Here is an 18,040-nt window from a genome sequence, read left to right as displayed (position 1 = left end):
CTTCGGGGGTTGGAATTGTCACTTTTTTCCAGATGGATGTTTTGTAAAAGCGTCATCTGGAAGGGAAGACCAACAATGAACAGAGGAGTTCAAAAAAAAATTAAAAAGAACATAATAATAAAATTACAAATATTATATATAATATATCAAATATTATGCTGTATTTTATGTAAAATTAGCTGTATTTTCAGTTATGCAAAACAACTTATGACGTTGACACTAAATTACTGCCCTCACAAATACACAGTATCCTTAAGACAGTGATATTACAGGACTATATAGCTATTTACTTGCACTATATACTTTTAACATGTATCCTTGGCCTTTGGTTGACCATTTTGTACACTGACATATTAAGTGAGCTTGAGGGAGATTAAAAAAGCATGAGGAAACTGGTTGTCAGACTCCTCATAAAAAGAATAAACTAAATATCATAAAGGAAGACTGAGACAGCACGCCTGTTTGTTGAGGATCAGTTTTCCCTCATACCACTGTGGGATTTCAAAGTTCCCTGAAGCGATCAACAGGTGTCCTCAACCCAACAGTCAGACACATTTTGCCCAATCAGTTGTATCTCAGCTCTGAGTAGACAGTGACATTACAATTCATTCTCATAGGAGGCGATCTCCTGAAGCGGGAATCCGATCAGACAGCAGATTCTTACAACCCTAATGAAGAAGTCTTGTGATAGATCTTGTTTTTCATTTACAACCTACTTTAACATCTCTGATAGAAAAACAACTGTCTGCAAGATGAAGACAGAACATTAACTTTGGATAAACCAAGTGTATTGTGTTTGTGCAGGCAAAGAGGCCCTGAGTGGGCGTTCAGCGTGGAATCGTGCGTCTGTGATAGAGCCGTTATGAGGCTTTTAGTCTGATAAAAAACGTGCACACCACTCCAAACAGGCACTATGACACTAAGGAGACAGCTGGGTTCTTGGGGGGGAGCGCGAAGCATTACACCACAGAATGAACCAAAAGAAAGAAAAGATTGCTTAAAGCTGGGAATGGAAAGGCTCAGGGAGTTGTAAACAGCTGCAGCATGAAAGGTATTGTGTCAATGATGTAATTAACCAAAGAACAAGCAGGCGGCTCAGGATCACTCCCTCTAATCTATCTATCTATCTATCTAATCCTATCTACATCTATCCTTATCTATCTATCTATTTATCTATCTATCGTGATCTATCATCTATCATCTATGAAAATATGGCCACTAAATATACACAATACAATACCAAGCTGACATGATAGGGGGCCTTTAAGGGCTGGGTCACATTTTATTACGGGAAGAGAACGGGTAATAATACACAAATTTTGCATTTTTTTAGTAACAGGAAGTCGGTGCTGCCATACACAGATCTTACACAAAATAGGAACTATCAAAAGAACAGACTTATAGGAGCACTTACACTGCTTTTATGCTGCTGGTTTAATGTCCCACGGATGATAGAACATAAGATTTTGCTGTTATAATAGATAATAATAGATAATAGTCCTTAAAAACAGAGGGGGGCCCCTAAGCTGCCTTGATTTTAAGCGGGTGGCCAGAAATATATGCTGGTTTGATTGTTGTGGCAGCGATTAGTAGAAGCAGTTGAATACAAATATCTGAAGGTGGCATTAGGAACACTATGCTCTTTTTTTCATTGAACTTATGGCTATCACTTAAATGTAAAATGGTTCTTTTTTTTTTAAACCATGTTATTTTTTAATAATGTGTGTTAGATTTGACAGATGCCAGCTGGGCGTAAGATCCACCCCTGAAACCCTTGCGGAGGCACACAGTTTACAACATTCTTGCAGAGGGCCAAATTCTATTTTTTATATTGTGTGTAATTTGGTGCATAGCTGTAAAAGTCCCAAAGGGGCCTTATTTGTGTTTACTCAAACACAGAGAGAGAACAGGATGGTTCATAGGTTTCCCAGCAGCTGTTTTACCCCGGGACATTAATCCAAGATTTTGGCCTGAGCACAGGGGTCAACAAGAAGAAAAACACAACACTACATAATGAGCTCCACTAAATTTAACACACACACACACACACACACACAAACAAACACAACAGCACACCATATACACCCACACACACACAAACAAAAACACACAAACACACAGCTTATCACACAGCAGCATCATACACGCAAAGACACACAGAAACAAACACACACATATAATACCACACAAGACACACACACACACACACACACACACACACACACAGACAGACAGACAGACAGACAGAGACAGACAGACAGACACACAAACAAACAGGACAGACAGCAGCAGACAACACACACACACACACACACACACACAAACAAACACAAACAACAAACCAAACACAACACAAACAAACACACAAAACAAACAACAAACAAGCAAACAAACACAAACAAACAAACACAAACAGACAGACAGACAGACGACAAACACAACAAACACAAACAAAACACAACAAACACAAACAAAACAGACAGACCAACACACAGCACAAACACAACAGACAGAACGAGACAGACGCCAAGGACAACACACCAAACACACACAAACACACACAAAACAACACAAACAGACAGACAGACAGACACACACGCACAAACACACAACACAAACAGACAGACACACACAAACACAAACTTGACCCTTTTTTTCTCTCGGGGACAAAATCTCGCAAAGTCTCGCGTGATTTCGAATTCGAGAGCAGCGATCGAAAGTAGCACCGTGAGCTAACAGTTTCCCCCTCGACCGTTCGCCGCCGTTAAAACCTCAATGCCTCCGACAAACACACACCCAGCGACGAGTACAAACACCGAGGGGCGTCTCCGGACACACACCTAATGGGGAGCGGCACGGCGACCAACCAACACCCCCGAAACCCTCCGCGTCCGCAACGGTTGCTAACCGCGTTGCTAACGGCGAGCTAACGGCGCTAGGTGGCTAACATCCGCTCCCGCACAGCAGAAACCAGGAAGGACGGAGCAGACGAGCAGACGAGCAGACCAGCTTTGGCCCTCAAAAGGTCGCTGCACTTCTGCGGACATTAATCCACAACAACTAAATATACACAAGGAACCTCGTGCTTGTCTGCGTGAAAACGAGGAACAGGTAATTACAACGTATTGGTGGTTTTTTTGTGTAGTTTAGCTGATAGTTGATGGGGGGGGGGGAAAGATTGAGGGTTTGCCGTCCACGTCCGTGCTCTCAGGAGCTTAATCAATAGCTTTGATCGGGTTTATTGGACTTTTATTGGCCCTTACAGTGTTGTGTGTCCTCGCTGCTGCACGTAAAGCGAAACTAACTCAACATTTGTGACATTGTTTTAGCCTGTTACACCGTTATCTGTCTGCAGTGCTTATTATATGCTGCCTGTTTGCACATAATGATGGTTATTAACTTCATAAACAGCCACATTTTATATGTGTATTAACAGCAATAATAGCTATGATGAGAGCAGAAAATATGAGACGTTAAGCAGCGTTGCTAGAAGACATAGATATTAAGTATTGTATTATATACTTGTATTAATCCAAGTGTGGAAGAATGATATTGGGATTAGACATTAAACAGCTGTCTGTGTTTCAGCAGCTCAGGTTATAATCCACACGGATCAGTATTGTAATACTACATTTTATGCACTTTCAGGACCTCAGTATCACTAAGACTTCATTTACCTTTTGGCTTAAACTCGTAACTAAACCACTTTCTGGATATTTCCCTCCACAGTTGGTGTAATTATTTGTTTTTGCTCTGTTTCACATCAACCCACAAAACCAGCCCGGCCACTACAACTAGAGCCAGTCTGTACAGTATAAAGCGTGTTTACATTTCACTGCATGTGACTGTCTGTCGGTAGTATTAGCTCGCAGGGCGTAAAGCTGAACAGGCACAGCGTGCTCTGATGAAATGGAAAAAAAACTTGAGATTATTCGTGTAAAGTTTCACTTCCTGTTTGGTTTTGATGTCAGAGGGAGAGCTGGGTTTTTTTTTAAACAACGTGTCAAAAAGTCAAACTCTCTGACGCAGCTCCCTGTCATTATCATTCAGGGCATACGTGAAGTCTGCACGGCCTTTTCCACCACACAATCAGAGGCGATGCTGTGAATACAAACCATTACAAGAGCTAATTGTGAAGCAGGTTGAACGAACGCAGTGAAACCTGCTTTTTGTGGACGTACAAACTGTTAATCTTACATTTTAAAATGTTCAGCAGGGAGGACAGGTATTTCCCCAGCTCAACATAAAGTGTTTTACATACCTAACAAACAGGGAGACCGTGGCAAGCAAAGAGGCAGCGCTTATCTTGATTATGTGTAAGTTGGAGCTTCTTTTTTTGCCTTTTTGTGCCGCGGATCGTCCACAAAAACACTCGAGTGTCCCGCTTTAGATTCGGACAGACGAGGGAAACCCTGTGAGAACACGTAGCAACCATTGTTCGGCACATAGCAACTGTTCCTTCAAACACGACGGAAAAAAAACAGGCAGTCAGTGAAAAACCCTCCGTGGTGCATTTCATTAGGATCTCAAAGAGGAATCTTGAATAAAATGCAAGTGCTTCAGATTCAGACTTCACGGCTGGAGTAGCAGGTTGACGTCATCGGTACGAGGGACGCCGCCTTCTTCATCACTAAGAAGTTCCCTGTAGTAGTAAAAGCAGTCTCCTTGCAGCGCTGCCTGCTCTGAGAGAGACTCCGGTGGTCTGATCTCCGTTTCTGCTGAAGAATAAAGAGAAAGAAACAGTCTGAGGTTTTATTTGAGCTGAACAGGGAGCAAGAGAGGCAAAAATCCAGCTGAATTTTAGTCGGGATAGTTGTAAAAAACTGTCTCGTAAATGTGATATTCATGTTCCCTCTCGTGTTAGACGCTAATGTATAGATAGAGGAAATAAAGTTTCTATCTTAGACTTCTCTTTATTGGATTTCCAGCAGCTTACAAAAAACACTTGTATAGAAAATAAGAGAGGTATAAAAAAATACAGTATAAGATAAACAATAAACTCTTAGCTACATATAGAAAGTAAACAATAATAAACAATAAACTCTTAGAATATTTATTAGATTAAATTAGAATAAAAGTAAAATAATGTTCAAGTAAAACAGAATCAAATAAAATAAATGTAGAGAAGATAAATAAAGATAAAGTCGTCTAAAGTTCTCTTTAACTTGTCGTTTTCATTCAGTGTTGATTCACCAGTTTCGCCCGAGGGGTCAAAGTCACTCGACCGAAGCCGTTTGTTTACCTCGCAGTGCGTTCGTCTAAATAATTTACAGAATGATGTAATGCAGCAGCGATCTAGTTGCTCAGTGGATGATATCTACTGTTGGATGTTTGTTGGGTCCCTTTTATGCTCATTTTGTCCTTAAAGTCTGATTATAAAACATTATAATCAGAGCGTCGCATACACTGTGACATGTATCCCCCTTTTATATCTCTGTATCTGCAAAGGTCTCTGTATCTGTTGAAGCAGCAGTAGCAGAGTGACGATAGGAAATGAGAGAGACGCGAGAAAGGTCGAGATTAGAACCGGGGATGTTGCGGTTCGTTGTCGGTGTCTCAACCCGCCCCCGTGAAGGTATCTCGAGTTTTACACTGATGAGTCAGGTTTCTCACAATCGGCAGAAAAGAACAACACAGTTTCCCACAGAGCTGCTTGTGTAGCTTCAAACCGAATGTTGTGCTGTTGGTTGTATCCCGTCCTTGGATAGCTGCACTCTTATAATTAGTTTATTATTATAATTATTATTATAATTCTGTCTGATTTCACTCCTCTGCTTCATATCGTGCTGCACAGAAGCTCTCCTGTCTCCCGATGCCTGCTGTCTGCTCCAGTTTTAAAGTTAACCCGCCGGCCCTCCGTGCGTTATCGCTGCTTTGGTTTTGATATTTTTTTTCTACGACAGTTCGAGGTCATGTGGCGTTTCGGGGCTGCTGGCAGGTTTAAAGCAGCTGGGTGAAGCGGTCTCGATGACGGCCGACAGGGTGTCACGTAAGCCGTCAGCAGCTCTGGAAACATGTAGCTGTGCAGTCGTGATAAATGGAGGATTTGTTTGAATTAAATTGGATGTTTTCTTGTTTTGTAATCAATAAAATTCACTTGTTTTCTTGTTGTTTTTCTTAAAGGAAGAGAATATCACTACTGGCTTAAGTGCAAAGATGTCAAAGGCTCCGGATTCTCCTGCTCGGTCCCGCTCCAGATCAAGGTCCAGATCCAGGTCTTACTCCAGATCCCCATCTAGAAGCCGTTCCCGATCAAGATCCAGAAAACGTCGCTATAGGTAAATCCAGTGTCTGTCTTTTTTTTAATATAAAGGTTTGACTTGTGAACTTTGATCTTTTTTATCAAATACGTTTTGAAAGGTAATTGTGTGCGGTGATTTTAGAGCAGCTACAAGGAACTGGTTCCTAAAACCAGTTCCTAAAATTCACTTAACTCTTTCATTAATATGCTTTATTAGTTGATAAACATCAATATACATTAAAGTATACGTGGTACATTTATTAACCATTCACTTTAAGCCAACCAGACGCAACTGAAGAACAAAACTATTTCTTTTTTAGATTAATTATTAATTAAATAGTTATTGAGATCATTTATGAGGCTCATAATGCAAATGCACCTTGCAAAATATTCAAATGAGAGATATTAATGTTAATAGACATTCAAATCCAATACAGCTTTTTAATACGACCAAGGTAATAACTATTCAGAGACTTTCACTTGCGTTGACGACTATTATATTTTCTTCCGGTTTTGTTGTCTTCATATAGAGCTGCTGACACAAACATCAGCTGAGTAAACTGATATTATCTGCTTGGCTTTGTTGTAGGACAGTGCAAAACAACAAGGAAATGTCCAGCTCATGTTTCAGTTGTGTGTTTACTCGACAGTGAAACAGCACTCCTCTGAAGGCCGGGGCAGACGTCACTTCTCAAAACGAAGGCGTATTTTTAAATCCAGTCGAGTTAGACTTTACACAGGATTTAATTGTGGACGGCATTAAAGTGAGTCACCAGATATTTAATCGTGTGATATATCTCAGGGTTTCTTTCAGTGAACTCTAGTTAAACTCAAAGGTTAGGCGAGTTGGTTGCGTAATGTTTTTGTTACTGGGCTCCACTCGTTCTAGGTTTGCCTTCGATTTGCATAAATGTTTGGGGAAAATGCCTCAAGGAAAGTAGCTCAGCTTCATTTTTGTTAAGAATCTCATGTCCTCATTTGTGATCCGTGTTACAATGTTAGGAAGTCAACACCCGATAGAGCTTTATTTATTTCAGGTTTCAAATGATCTAAACGAGCTTCCCTTGTTGTCCTGTCCTTTATTTCAGTTTGAAACTCAAAGTTTGAGCTCTTTCAGTGAGTCGATGAAGTGGATTTTTTCCCCTTGAAGAGTATTGCTTCACTGCACGTCAATGATTGTCAAAGAAAAATAGAATAGCGAGCGAGTACTCTTGGCCTTTCTGTATCTCCCTCCCCCTCTACTGCCTCCTCCCTCTGCGGATCACAGCAGGTTGTGTCCTACCCTTCGTCCAACACATACATTAAGGCGACACCGGCTGTCCTGCTTGTGGGAGTACACTGAAGTTTATTTGCACTGCAGCATAGTCTGATCTGTTACAATGAAAAAGTGTGAGGGGTAAGCAGATAAATTACAACTTTGTGTTGGCATGTACTTCCAAACTTGATGTTTATGTCTTTGGTCAGGACAGGTGCAGTGTTTGTGTAACTATAACTTAATTTACAAGCTGCTTTACATGTGTTATCATATAATAGGATGGTTTTGTTTTGTAACATGTTGGAAATTACTTGTAGTCTTTTATAAGTGTGTTGCAGATATAATTTGCTGTTATCATATATTTTGTCTCACATTAAAGTCTCTCACATCAACAGTTGTTCGTTCTCATTGTTGCAGCCTGTTGAAAGCTGAAATTATTCAGTGTTTATGTCTTCTGATATAACTACATTATATTATAAAGAATTACATTTATGTCTCTCGGAGTGAATGAACACAACACACAGCCCCCTGTCACAGTCGGCTGGCCGTGTTCATACTTCCCAGTCATCATCACTAAGCTCACACTGCCCCCTGTTGACTTGATACTGGGCAGAAGTAGGTCCCTGTTTCTGGCAAAGCTACTCAAAATATGGTTTTGGGGCCACCAGAGGCCATTGTGTACACCGGGAGGGGTCCACAAAAATCTCACCAACTCTCAACCTCTTGCTGTGAGAAGAAGTTTTAGGCTCCACCTGCTGGTCAGACATGAGTATTATCAGTTCTGTCTTTTAAAATGGTCTCTTGTTGTAGGTGTATAATACAATATACAGCTGTAACTAACAGTTTATTTATTATAGTTTTTTTTAGAATAATCCGATTCTTTTCTAGCTGAATTGTTTGTTTTGCCTGTAACATTGAGTTCATCCACATTTGCTTTGCCCTCAATAACATTTTCTTCTTCTATCTTTTCCGTCTTCTTTCTCATCCAGTTCTAGGTCTCGCTCCCGCTCTCGTTCTCACTCTCCGTCCTACAGAAACTACCCAACCAGGGACTATCAGAACAACAGAGGTGGGTTCAGAGGCTACAACCGAGGCTACCGGAGGCCCTTCCACTACCGCGGCAGAAACCGAGGCTACTACCAGCGCGGCCACTACCAGAACAGGGGAGGAGGTGGCGGCTATGGCTATAAGAACAATTGGCAGGGTGGCGGTGGAGGATGGCACGACCGCCACCATGACCAGGACCACCACTCACACAGCCCCCGGAGGGGTCGCTCACGATCCCGCACACCCAAGAAGCGTTCGGGCAGCCGAAGCCGCTCCCGCTTCTCTGACCGCTCCTCTTCAGGTAAATCCCGACACTCCCGGCGCTCCAGCTACTCCTCGCGATCCCGGTCCTCCTCGCCACGTCGCCGCGGCAGCAAAGGCAAGCCCGGTTCCAAGGACGGTAAAGAAAAGCTAGTAGAAAGTCAAGTAGAGAAATCGGGTCAGGCAGCAGACGGCAGCGCCATCGAGAAGGCATCCGGAGGGAAATGGATCGACTATGACGCCAGCCCCAAACGAGCCAGCCCAGACAGTAAGAAAGAGGATGTTTCCACTAGTCCCGAGGGTAAAGGGCCCACGAGCGGCGGTCCTCTGTGGAAAACCATCGGCAGCGTGTCCCCTCCGCCAAAAAGCCCCACAAAGTCGGGACAAACCGCCTCCTTCAGCGGCTTTGGGTTCTTCTCAAAGGAAGACCTCAAAGCTGGAGATAAGACTGTGATCTCTGCCGCCTTCAAAAAGTACGTCTGTTACTTTTTTTAAGTCATTTGAATGTAATTGCATTCTTTTCTTTTTAATTTCCCTAACGAATTATGAACGTTATTTTTCTTTCAAACATGTTTAGCGTTTGTTTCAAAGATCCTTGGATGAATACAGGTTTAAAAGGAAAACATAAGACTCCTGATTTTAAGTGCATTGAAAATGTAGCCGGCTGTTTACTGTGCACTGAGAGGAAGTTGTATGAAACGGTGGTGGGTTTACGTGAGTATGATTACTGCAATGTGAGTCCTGGTCTGTACTGTTTGCATTAAGGATGGGCATTTCTTTCTTTCTGTTTTTACTTTTCTTACAAATGATCAAGATTGGAAATTAAAATTAGAAGTTGTTCTGCTCCTGATAAAAGTCTGTGAGCAGCTTGTAGGTTTATCTGTTGTACGGTATCTGGCATTTTGGCGAGCAGTCAGGAGTCAGTGGGGATTTAAAGGTCTTGCTTTTAATCTTAAGAATAATTTGACTGGGGGAATAGAAGAGACTGAGTTTCTATGTTAATGAGCAGGTACATTAATACTGAGAATAATGTCCCAAATATTATTCCAAAGAAAACTCCATTGTCATTGAAAAGTTGCCTTTTTTAAAATAAATTTGCTTGTCCAAGTCGGTTGGAAGTCTTTGGAGTCTTAGATTTCTAAGGCCTCTTTTTTTTTTTTTTTTTATAATTTCTCTTTTACGCACTAACACATAAAAAGGTTTTGGCTGTCAGCTTGTAATATTATGAAGCAGTAAGAGTATCTGAGTTATTCTCTCAGCATTGTTAGATTCTTTTTTTTGAAGTTCATATTTCATTTGGTCGTCTACTTGGGGTCATTTTGCAGATACACTTTTTTCAGGTCGTCCTTTCAACAGATTTCTGCCGTTATAAAAACAGTTTTTTTGAATGCATGCCCATCCCTGATGTGTATTACATTTTCTTTTTCAGTTTGCGAGAATATGTTGTACTTGTGTCACAGTTTTCTTCTTACATTGCTCATCTCTGTCTGAAGTGTTATTACAATAAAGCATATTAGTCATGTACCTAGCACGGCAGTTACTAAAGCTCAGGTTGGTTCTTCTGTTTCAGGTTCTTGGCTGAGAATAAAAACAAAAAGCAGGCTGCTGAAAAGGAGAATGGACGCGATAAGGAGCAGAGCGCCACAGACAGAGAGCTAGAGAAAGGAAGCAAGTCCGGAGACCTTTTCAGCATCTCGTCCACATCTTACAGCGACTCCAAGGAAGACAAGACCATGCCTTTCTTTGATGCTGGAGAAGAGGAGTTCCTCAAGTCTCACGGGCTGAAAGAGAGGGACATTGAGGAGGAGGGAGAGGTCAAACCCACCCTCACAGCTCGGGACATTTTCGGTAAATGGGGGGATGAGCCAAGCTATTCGACATCCTACCCGTCAGTCAAAGAGAAGAGCCGGAGAGAAGAGCCAGAGCACTTAGATCACATGGAGGAGGAGTTGTACCGAAGCCGCAAGCACAGCTCCAAGAAAGAGGAGAAGTCCAAGAAGAAGGAGAAGAAAGAGAAGTCCAGAAGGAGTCCGTCCCCTCCCATAATCCCCAGAGAGAAGGAGCGGCCGCTGTTCCCTGGAGCTTTCCCTCCTCGCGAGGAGTCACCTGTACGACACATGTCTGCAACAAGGGAGGAATTTGACCTCAAAATCAGTTCTTTAGATGAATTGCCCAGGTATGTGTAGTAATATTCATTCATATAATGTTAGAAAAACTCCTGTTGGTAAAGCTGGGATAACTAAAATCTGTTAGGACTAACTGTAACAGACACACTATATACAGACTTTAAAATCTTGCTGGTCGAGCAGCACTAAGGCTATAAAAAAAAAACCTAATGCAACCACTTTCTGTAATAAAGTTTTAATCCAAAAGGAGCCCAAACCTTTTTAACCATATTTCCAGACAGTTGGCAAAAGAAAATGTGAATTAATGCGTGTTTCCATCCGCTCCTGCTGTTCTTTATTTATTCTTTATATGTACAACAGTTACAGTGAAGCACTCATTAGCATTAAAACTCCTAAATCTTAGGCTCCCTCCAACAATGCCCTCATACAAATATGTATAAAAAGTCACGCAAGTAAAATGTATTATTTTTAAGAACCCGAGACATAAAATAGTGCTGCAGCTAAAATATACATAATGAGAACAGGTTGTAGACATGCAGATGGATCAATATATAAAGCTAGTAGTAGTAACAGGTAGTAAAATAAATAAATATATATATATAAATAAATAAATAATATATAATATATTCTGGGATGTAAATAAACAGGTAGTAATACATATGTATACTGAGATCTATAATATTTGGAGTTGAGATAAATCGAGATAAACAGTTGGTGGCGCTGTGGGCTTCCATTAAACCATTGGTGGAAATTAGGCCATAAAACGTGGGTGGAAACGCTTTTATAGGAGCTGGTGGCCCAGTTGGTATCTACTAACTCAGTTAAAAGTAGAATATCTAATGACGTGAATACGCAGTGATATTCGCCCACCCCCTCGTCCTATATTTGGCCCAATATGGTAGATATATTTTGTTGCTTTGAAGCCTTATCTCGCCTCTTTAATCAACTCACTTCTTCTGTTCTCTCAGCTCTTCCCTGTCTAAAGATCGCCTCCTGCCCCGAGATCTGCTCAATAAGAAAGATCCAGAGTTTCGTTCCATTTTCCAGCACATTCAGTCAGCACAGCTCCGCCGCAGCCCCTCTGAGCTGTTTGCTCAGCACATAGTCTCAATTGTGCACTACATCAAAGGTAGAGTATGATCTGTGCCGGGTTTGTCCTCTCAAGATAACAAGACAAGTGGAGTTTGGACAGTTGACGAGACCTGCCGGACACTTATTCATTACTTGAATATGTTTAGTTACCACAGATGGTGGCTGCTGTACGTGGAATAATAGTTTTTCTCCCTTTAATTCGCAGCTCAACACTTCAAATCCGCAGACATGACTTTGAGTGAGCGGTTTGCCATGTACCAAAGAAAAGCTGCAGAGGTAGAAATGATGAAGCCAAGGAAGAGCCCAGAAATCCACAGGTATCTCCAACGTCTAACTAGCTGATCAGAAGTCATTTATTCAACATGTCCGTCACGCAGTCTTTTCCCAATCACCGCCTACTGACATTAGAGCTCTTTCCTCTCTCTTAGGAGAATCGATGTTTCCCCCAGTGCCTTTAAGAGGCACTCTCACCTGTTTGAGGATATGGAGGAGACGAGCTACAAGGTGACCAGCCCTTTTGAAATTTGAAGTATTTTGAAACAAGCAAATTTGAGACAATCCAAAGCAGCAGTGTTCAGCTTTGTGCTTTTCTTTCAAAGGATGCATATTTCTAAATCAAAAGAGCCCAATTGTGTTTTGTAAGTGCCAAGCAAGCCCCCCAGCGTATGAGATATGGTTATTGATTGGGTATGTACGAACCCAAGCAAAGGCTAAAAGGAAGTGAATTAAGATCCTGAGTCCAAGCCTGTCAAGGGACGCTTATCAGTGCCTTTACCTTGTAAGTATTTTTCCTAAAAAGAAAAAATCAAGCCACAAAAAAAAGTGTGAAATTATATTTATTTTAATGAGCTACATGCATGCTGCTGGTTTCCACAAATACTGTTACATTGAATTGTGAAAAGTCATTTTATAAGAAATAAGCATTTTGTATTCTTTATGTACTACACATAGTGTTTAATGTAATGTTCACAATGCTTATGTTATGTTGTGCACAGTGCAGATGTGTATGTTTTCACCAGTATAGCATTTTTCAATCTGGGGGAGTATGTGGGCTTGATTGCTTCATTCAAAAATTGCCAGTCAGTGTTTGCAAACAACTTCTGTAGTGGCTGACGAACAACATATCTCCGCAGGATCCAAGTCAAAAGTTCAAAGGCGACGTGATGGACCTTCGCCTGGATATTGAAAGGCGTAAGAGGTTTGCTGGGAAGGACTACAAGCGTGAAGGGGGAAGGAGCCCTGGTGGCTCCCGAGGACCGAGCAGAGAGAGGTCCTCTGAGAAATCTGGGAAACACCACAAGAAATCCAAGTACGTTCAGTCTCCACTATAGGTTGACACAGTCTGCATGTAGGAAGGAGTGGTTACTGTCGTTAGCGGGGACACAAACATCATCACCTCTTCTTTAAACATCATTTAAACACCCCACCACGGCAAGGAATCGGGTGCCTTTTAGAATATACAGTAGTTGGCTTATCGCATTATATGGTTCAGTTGTTTGTTAGAAGAACATTTGATTAATTAGAAATACACTGCATTTCCTGTACACCTTCAAAATGAAAGCGTTGTTGTGTTTGTATGGTGGAAATAGGGAACAGGATGGAAACAGCAGATTAAAATGAGCCTAATTAGCTACAATATGACTGATGGAGAGTGTATCAGGAATAGATTAAAGTAGATTAACACTGATTGAGGAGTGAAATAACCTCGTTAATCGAAACGCCTGCAGGTTGGTACACCATGGCGTGGCTCAAACATATAATGGTAAGGCAAGTAAAGGTCAGAAACATTAGTACTTCCAAAATGAAACTGTACCAAGGACTTTGCGGAGACTGAGTCAGCTGAGACAGTTAATCTTATTTAAATATTTTTTGTTTTTGTGAAGGAGGTGAACACATCAGTCATGTCTCCTGTAACCATTGTAACCACTCTACAAACCACAGCCTTCACATTCAAACCACTTTGACTGTAAAACTCATTCACGTGTTAATGCCACTCACCTCCAGCCTTTTTTTATGTTGTGTGCTCATAGGAAGGGCAAAAAGAAGCGGGATCGCTCTCCGTCCTCCTCTTCCTCTTCCTCCTCTCCATCCCCGTATCCTCCACCTTTCAAAGGTAAAGAGTACATGGGAGAGGGGATGGAGCACTCGGAGGAGGGCTACAGTCACTCACGTTATCCTCCACGGGACTACAGTGGGCCCGCAGACAGAGCCCCTCGAGATTACGAGGGCCACAACGCAGAGAGGGGCCGGGGCCGTGGATTTGTAAGTTCCCGTCTGTTCTTTGTTCATCTCTGCTGCTGTGTTTTTTTTTTTTTCCCCCACTGAGGTACTGACATCTCATCTTCTTGCAATTCTCTGTCCTAATGGCATCACAGTAGACTACGCTTCTCTGCTCTGTTCCTTCCTCCTAATACTAAGGAACATAATGTGGATGGTGATGATAATGATGATGACACTCTATCATACATATTCCATGCACTACCTGATTTTTATTAAGGTAATGTAGCGCAAATCAGTGGAACTTCACCTCATCACTAAACAAAATGCTTAATTTCCATCACTGTGGCTTTTTATTTGTGTGTTTCTGTCGTTCTCATCGTACCTGGGTCGATTTTTTAACCAAGTTTATAAAATATTCTCCCATCTTATTGTGAAAACACGTCTGTCCCTTGACTGCGAGTTTAAATCCAACCTGTTTGTTTTTTTTAGTTCCCCAGAGTGAGAGGGAGAGGTTGGAACAGGGGAAATTATCCAGGCAACAACAGCAATGGAAACCCTGCCAATATGAATCCTCCAGTGCGCCCCCCAGAGGAGGAGTGGGACCCTGAATACACTCCCAAGAGCAGGAAGTATTACCTGGTAAGTCTCTACTCATTGATTTAGTGGCACACAGAGACGTTCCAGAACATCTCTCTTGCTCACTGAAGACATTTTGACGTGTCACAGTAGACATAAAATAATAACAGAATAAATGATGGCTGAATTTTATTTATCTGCTTCAGTTTCAGGGACCTGGTATTGTGCATGCTGGCTCACTGTCTTAACTTACAGGGATACTTTAATATAACAGAGCCATTGTTAATGAGTAACATCTGTGCTTTTCCTACTGTGACATGTCAAAATGTCTGCTGTGAAAAAGGATCGTCAACCTACTCAACATAATTTTCTGCCAAAGGTTTGTTTATTTTACATTATTATTCCTGTTTGTGCTGTTTTCTTTGTGCGTTTCTCACTGATGTAAAGTGGGTGGGGTCATTTCAATCAAAATGTTGCTCAGTTTTTATAGGCTTAACTAAATGTTTTTGTCCCTACAAATACTCCTGCTTTGATTTGACCTTAATTTGTATATTAAATTTAATAATTAGAGCGTAGTCCAGTCAAAAGCCAAAGTAGTCCTCAGGTTAAACACGTGGAAACAACGTTTTGGCTTTAACTCATCATTATGAAGTAAGTGTTGATTGCACAGTGTAATCCATGTTTGGATTGGTACCTTATAAGCCTGGCTTTCATTATGTAATGCTGTCTGCCACCGAGCACCAATATATACCGGGGAAATAAAGGCTGGACTAGAGTGGAGGTTTCCAGCAAAAATAGAGAGTGAAAAGGAGTCTGTTCATCGTCATATCGACATTATACCAGCAACATAAACAGCTTTCACTGGAGATTCAATGTCTATATCTGTAGAATGTGTCACAGACATGAAAAACACCTCCTGTATCTGTTTGAGATTAAAAGCTCTCTCGTGATTCTGACAGAACAGAATCTGTTCACATGTTAACAGGACTTTTATTAAACTGAAAGGCAAACTCAGTAGAGAAAGATAGGGCTGAAGCAGTTCAGAGAGCCAGCTGTCACACACTGCTCAGGTAGGCGATGTGAAGCAGGTGTGAGACTCTTCTCAGTGTTCAGTCGACTGTTAGGAGGCAGCTCTAATGGAAACACTTCAAAACAAAAGCAAAAGCTTAAAATGTGTAAATAAATATCAAGAAATCAGTCCAGAGTTGAGTTCCGGCAGTGTAAAAGACTCCCCTTCCTCTTCCAGCATGACGATCGCGACGGAGAGAAAACCTGGGTAGACAACCGCGGAAGAGGCCGGGGCGCCTTCCCAGCTCGCCGGGGACGCTTCGTCTACCGGAAGGGAGGCAGCAGCCCGAAGTGGACCCACGACATGTTCCAGGGGGGAGAAGAGGGGTCGCTGGGAGACGACAACCTAGAAGTAGACCGCAAGGAAACCAAGAACGCCGGAGACGGCGGCACCCCGAAGCAGTAGACGTCTCACTCCATCACCCTACACGTAGACGAGCGTCTCACAGACGGTTACAGTGACGATGAAGGGGTTATTCTTGATTTTCCCCTCCACGTCATCTCATCGTTTAATGGTTAAAATGTTCAGTTAGTTTGAGCCTTCTCACAGTTAAAGTGAAGAAAGAACTGACTTGAATGAAGAGCAGCACTCTGTTACTTTTGTATGTGAGGTTTCAGCTTAATTTCAGAGTTTTTGTTTCGCAGCTGGTCGATTAATTGTATCTTTTTAGGGGAGAAATTACTGAGGCAACAAAGTTCAAAGTTCAATATTCTCTGAAGAGGTGGAGAAAATAAGAAATGCATTTGTGCCTTAGAAAATAACAATAATACAGTAATGTGTTTGAAGGTACAGCCCCGGTTATGAGAGGTGCAGCTCTGTACCTGTTTGTCAGCGTAGGAAGACATTAGATGATGTCCATTTCATTGTTTATGTTTTTCTGTTTGTGTTTTGGGGCTGTGCTAAACCGTTGATGTTACTGCATGAAATGTTGGATTCATACCTTGCTCCACGGGACCAATCAGTAGCGGGCTCAGGGCTCCTGATCGTCTGGATTATCTCAAACGAGAAGTTACTATCTGTTTTGAACCCCTGAACGATTGGTGTTTGTCACTTATATTATCCGAGCTTTTTCATATAGTGCCACTTCACCTGTACTTCTCATTAGGAGGTAAAAAGACAGTTTTATATGTGCGTGCTACAGTATATTCTCATTCATTGTGGGTGTTTTTCAGTTTTAAAAAAACAAGTGTGAATTGGCACCGAAATCGCCTGATTTTCATGTTAAAACACATGTAGGTTTTCTTCCTCTGTCATATCAATTTAGGTAAGTGGCTACATTTTTGTTTAGATTTTTAATAAAAAAATGGATGGTTATTACAAAAGGTTAATATGTGAATAGAATTATAAGACCTAAATTATTGTAATCTTAACATCTGGGGAGGGAAAAAAAACAATATGGTTCTTTTTTAAAACAGTCGCAGTAATCGTCTCTCAAAAACAATCTTCTGTCGGAGAACTTCGAACATTAAAAAGTGAAGCGAAACCTGAGAATTTGTGACAAAACTTTCTGTCAAAGGCAAAGATGGAAGTGTTTTATTTTTAAGAGGAGTCGACACAAACTAGTGTTGTGTGTCTCACTGTGCTGCTTCGTCCCACTTTGGACTGTACATACTGCATGTACTAAACTGAACTGTAGGACTGTCATTTCTGTTTGTTTAATCTGAAGCTGAAAACTTTTTTACTGTTCTCAAGAGCTTTGAAGTACTTGTCTCTTTCATTTTCAATAGGTTTTTTTTTCTTTGATTCAGGGCAATTCTGTGAGTGTGTTTTTATTTTTGAGACCTACAAATGAGCAGGCTGTAGAAACCCAGCCCCACTGTGTTAAATGGTTTGTGATTTACTTCATTGTTTGGGGTCTGACGTACCCCGCTGCAGTCTGTGTACAAATATGAATAGTTGCAAAATCAAACAACTTTTTTTTCTCCTTCTGATCTTATTAAAAACCCAATATGTATAAAAGTATTGAAGTGGTAACTTTTAGCTTGGATACAAACCTGCACATTTCTATATCGATTAATCTGCTTTCTTGATTGTTTTTGTCTTTAAAATGATCTTTAAAAAAATGGCCAGTATCATTTTCCAGGGCTTGTTTTATCTCACCAACAGTTAAACCTTCAGAACACCTGAAGTTTACTATCACTTTTCTATCAAGA

General features: G+C 41.3%; 1 protein-coding gene across 4 annotated transcripts; it reads left to right on the top strand.

The window, feature by feature from the left end:
• Positions 1 to 2,692: 2,692 nt before the first annotated feature.
• Positions 2,693 to 17,846, top strand: thrap3b (thyroid hormone receptor associated protein 3b). Of its 4 annotated transcripts, XM_035680999.1 has the most exons (13): positions 2,693 to 3,111; positions 5,904 to 5,989; positions 6,124 to 6,278; positions 8,486 to 9,277; positions 10,375 to 10,980; positions 11,899 to 12,059; positions 12,228 to 12,339; positions 12,451 to 12,526; positions 13,156 to 13,331; positions 14,053 to 14,284; positions 14,732 to 14,881; positions 15,162 to 15,197; positions 16,065 to 17,846. In XM_035680999.1, the coding sequence occupies exons 3-13, from the start codon at positions 6,157 to 6,159 to the stop codon at positions 16,290 to 16,292; spliced, it is 2,691 nt and encodes an 896-aa protein (XP_035536892.1). In that variant the 5' UTR covers positions 2,693 to 3,111; positions 5,904 to 5,989; positions 6,124 to 6,156; the 3' UTR covers positions 16,293 to 17,846. The 4 variants fall into 4 exon arrangements, 3 of the variants coding, with proteins under 3 accessions (XP_035536892.1, XP_035536891.1, XP_035536893.1); XM_035680998.1 differs by lacking the exon at positions 5,904 to 5,989; XR_004797485.1 differs by lacking the exons at positions 5,904 to 5,989; positions 15,162 to 15,197; positions 16,065 to 17,846 and adding an exon at positions 14,398 to 14,519 and having other exon boundaries at positions 14,732 to 14,856.
• Positions 17,847 to 18,040: the final 194 nt, after the last annotated feature.

The sequence above is a fragment of the Morone saxatilis genome, unplaced genomic scaffold (genome assembly GCF_004916995.1).
Source record: "Morone saxatilis isolate NCDOM2014 unplaced genomic scaffold, NCSU_SB_2.0 Contig9, whole genome shotgun sequence".
Classification (NCBI taxonomy): Eukaryota; Metazoa; Chordata; class Actinopteri; family Moronidae; genus Morone; species Morone saxatilis.
Note: the sequence above shows the minus strand (reverse complement) of the source record. Positions and strands in the feature narration are given on the sequence as shown.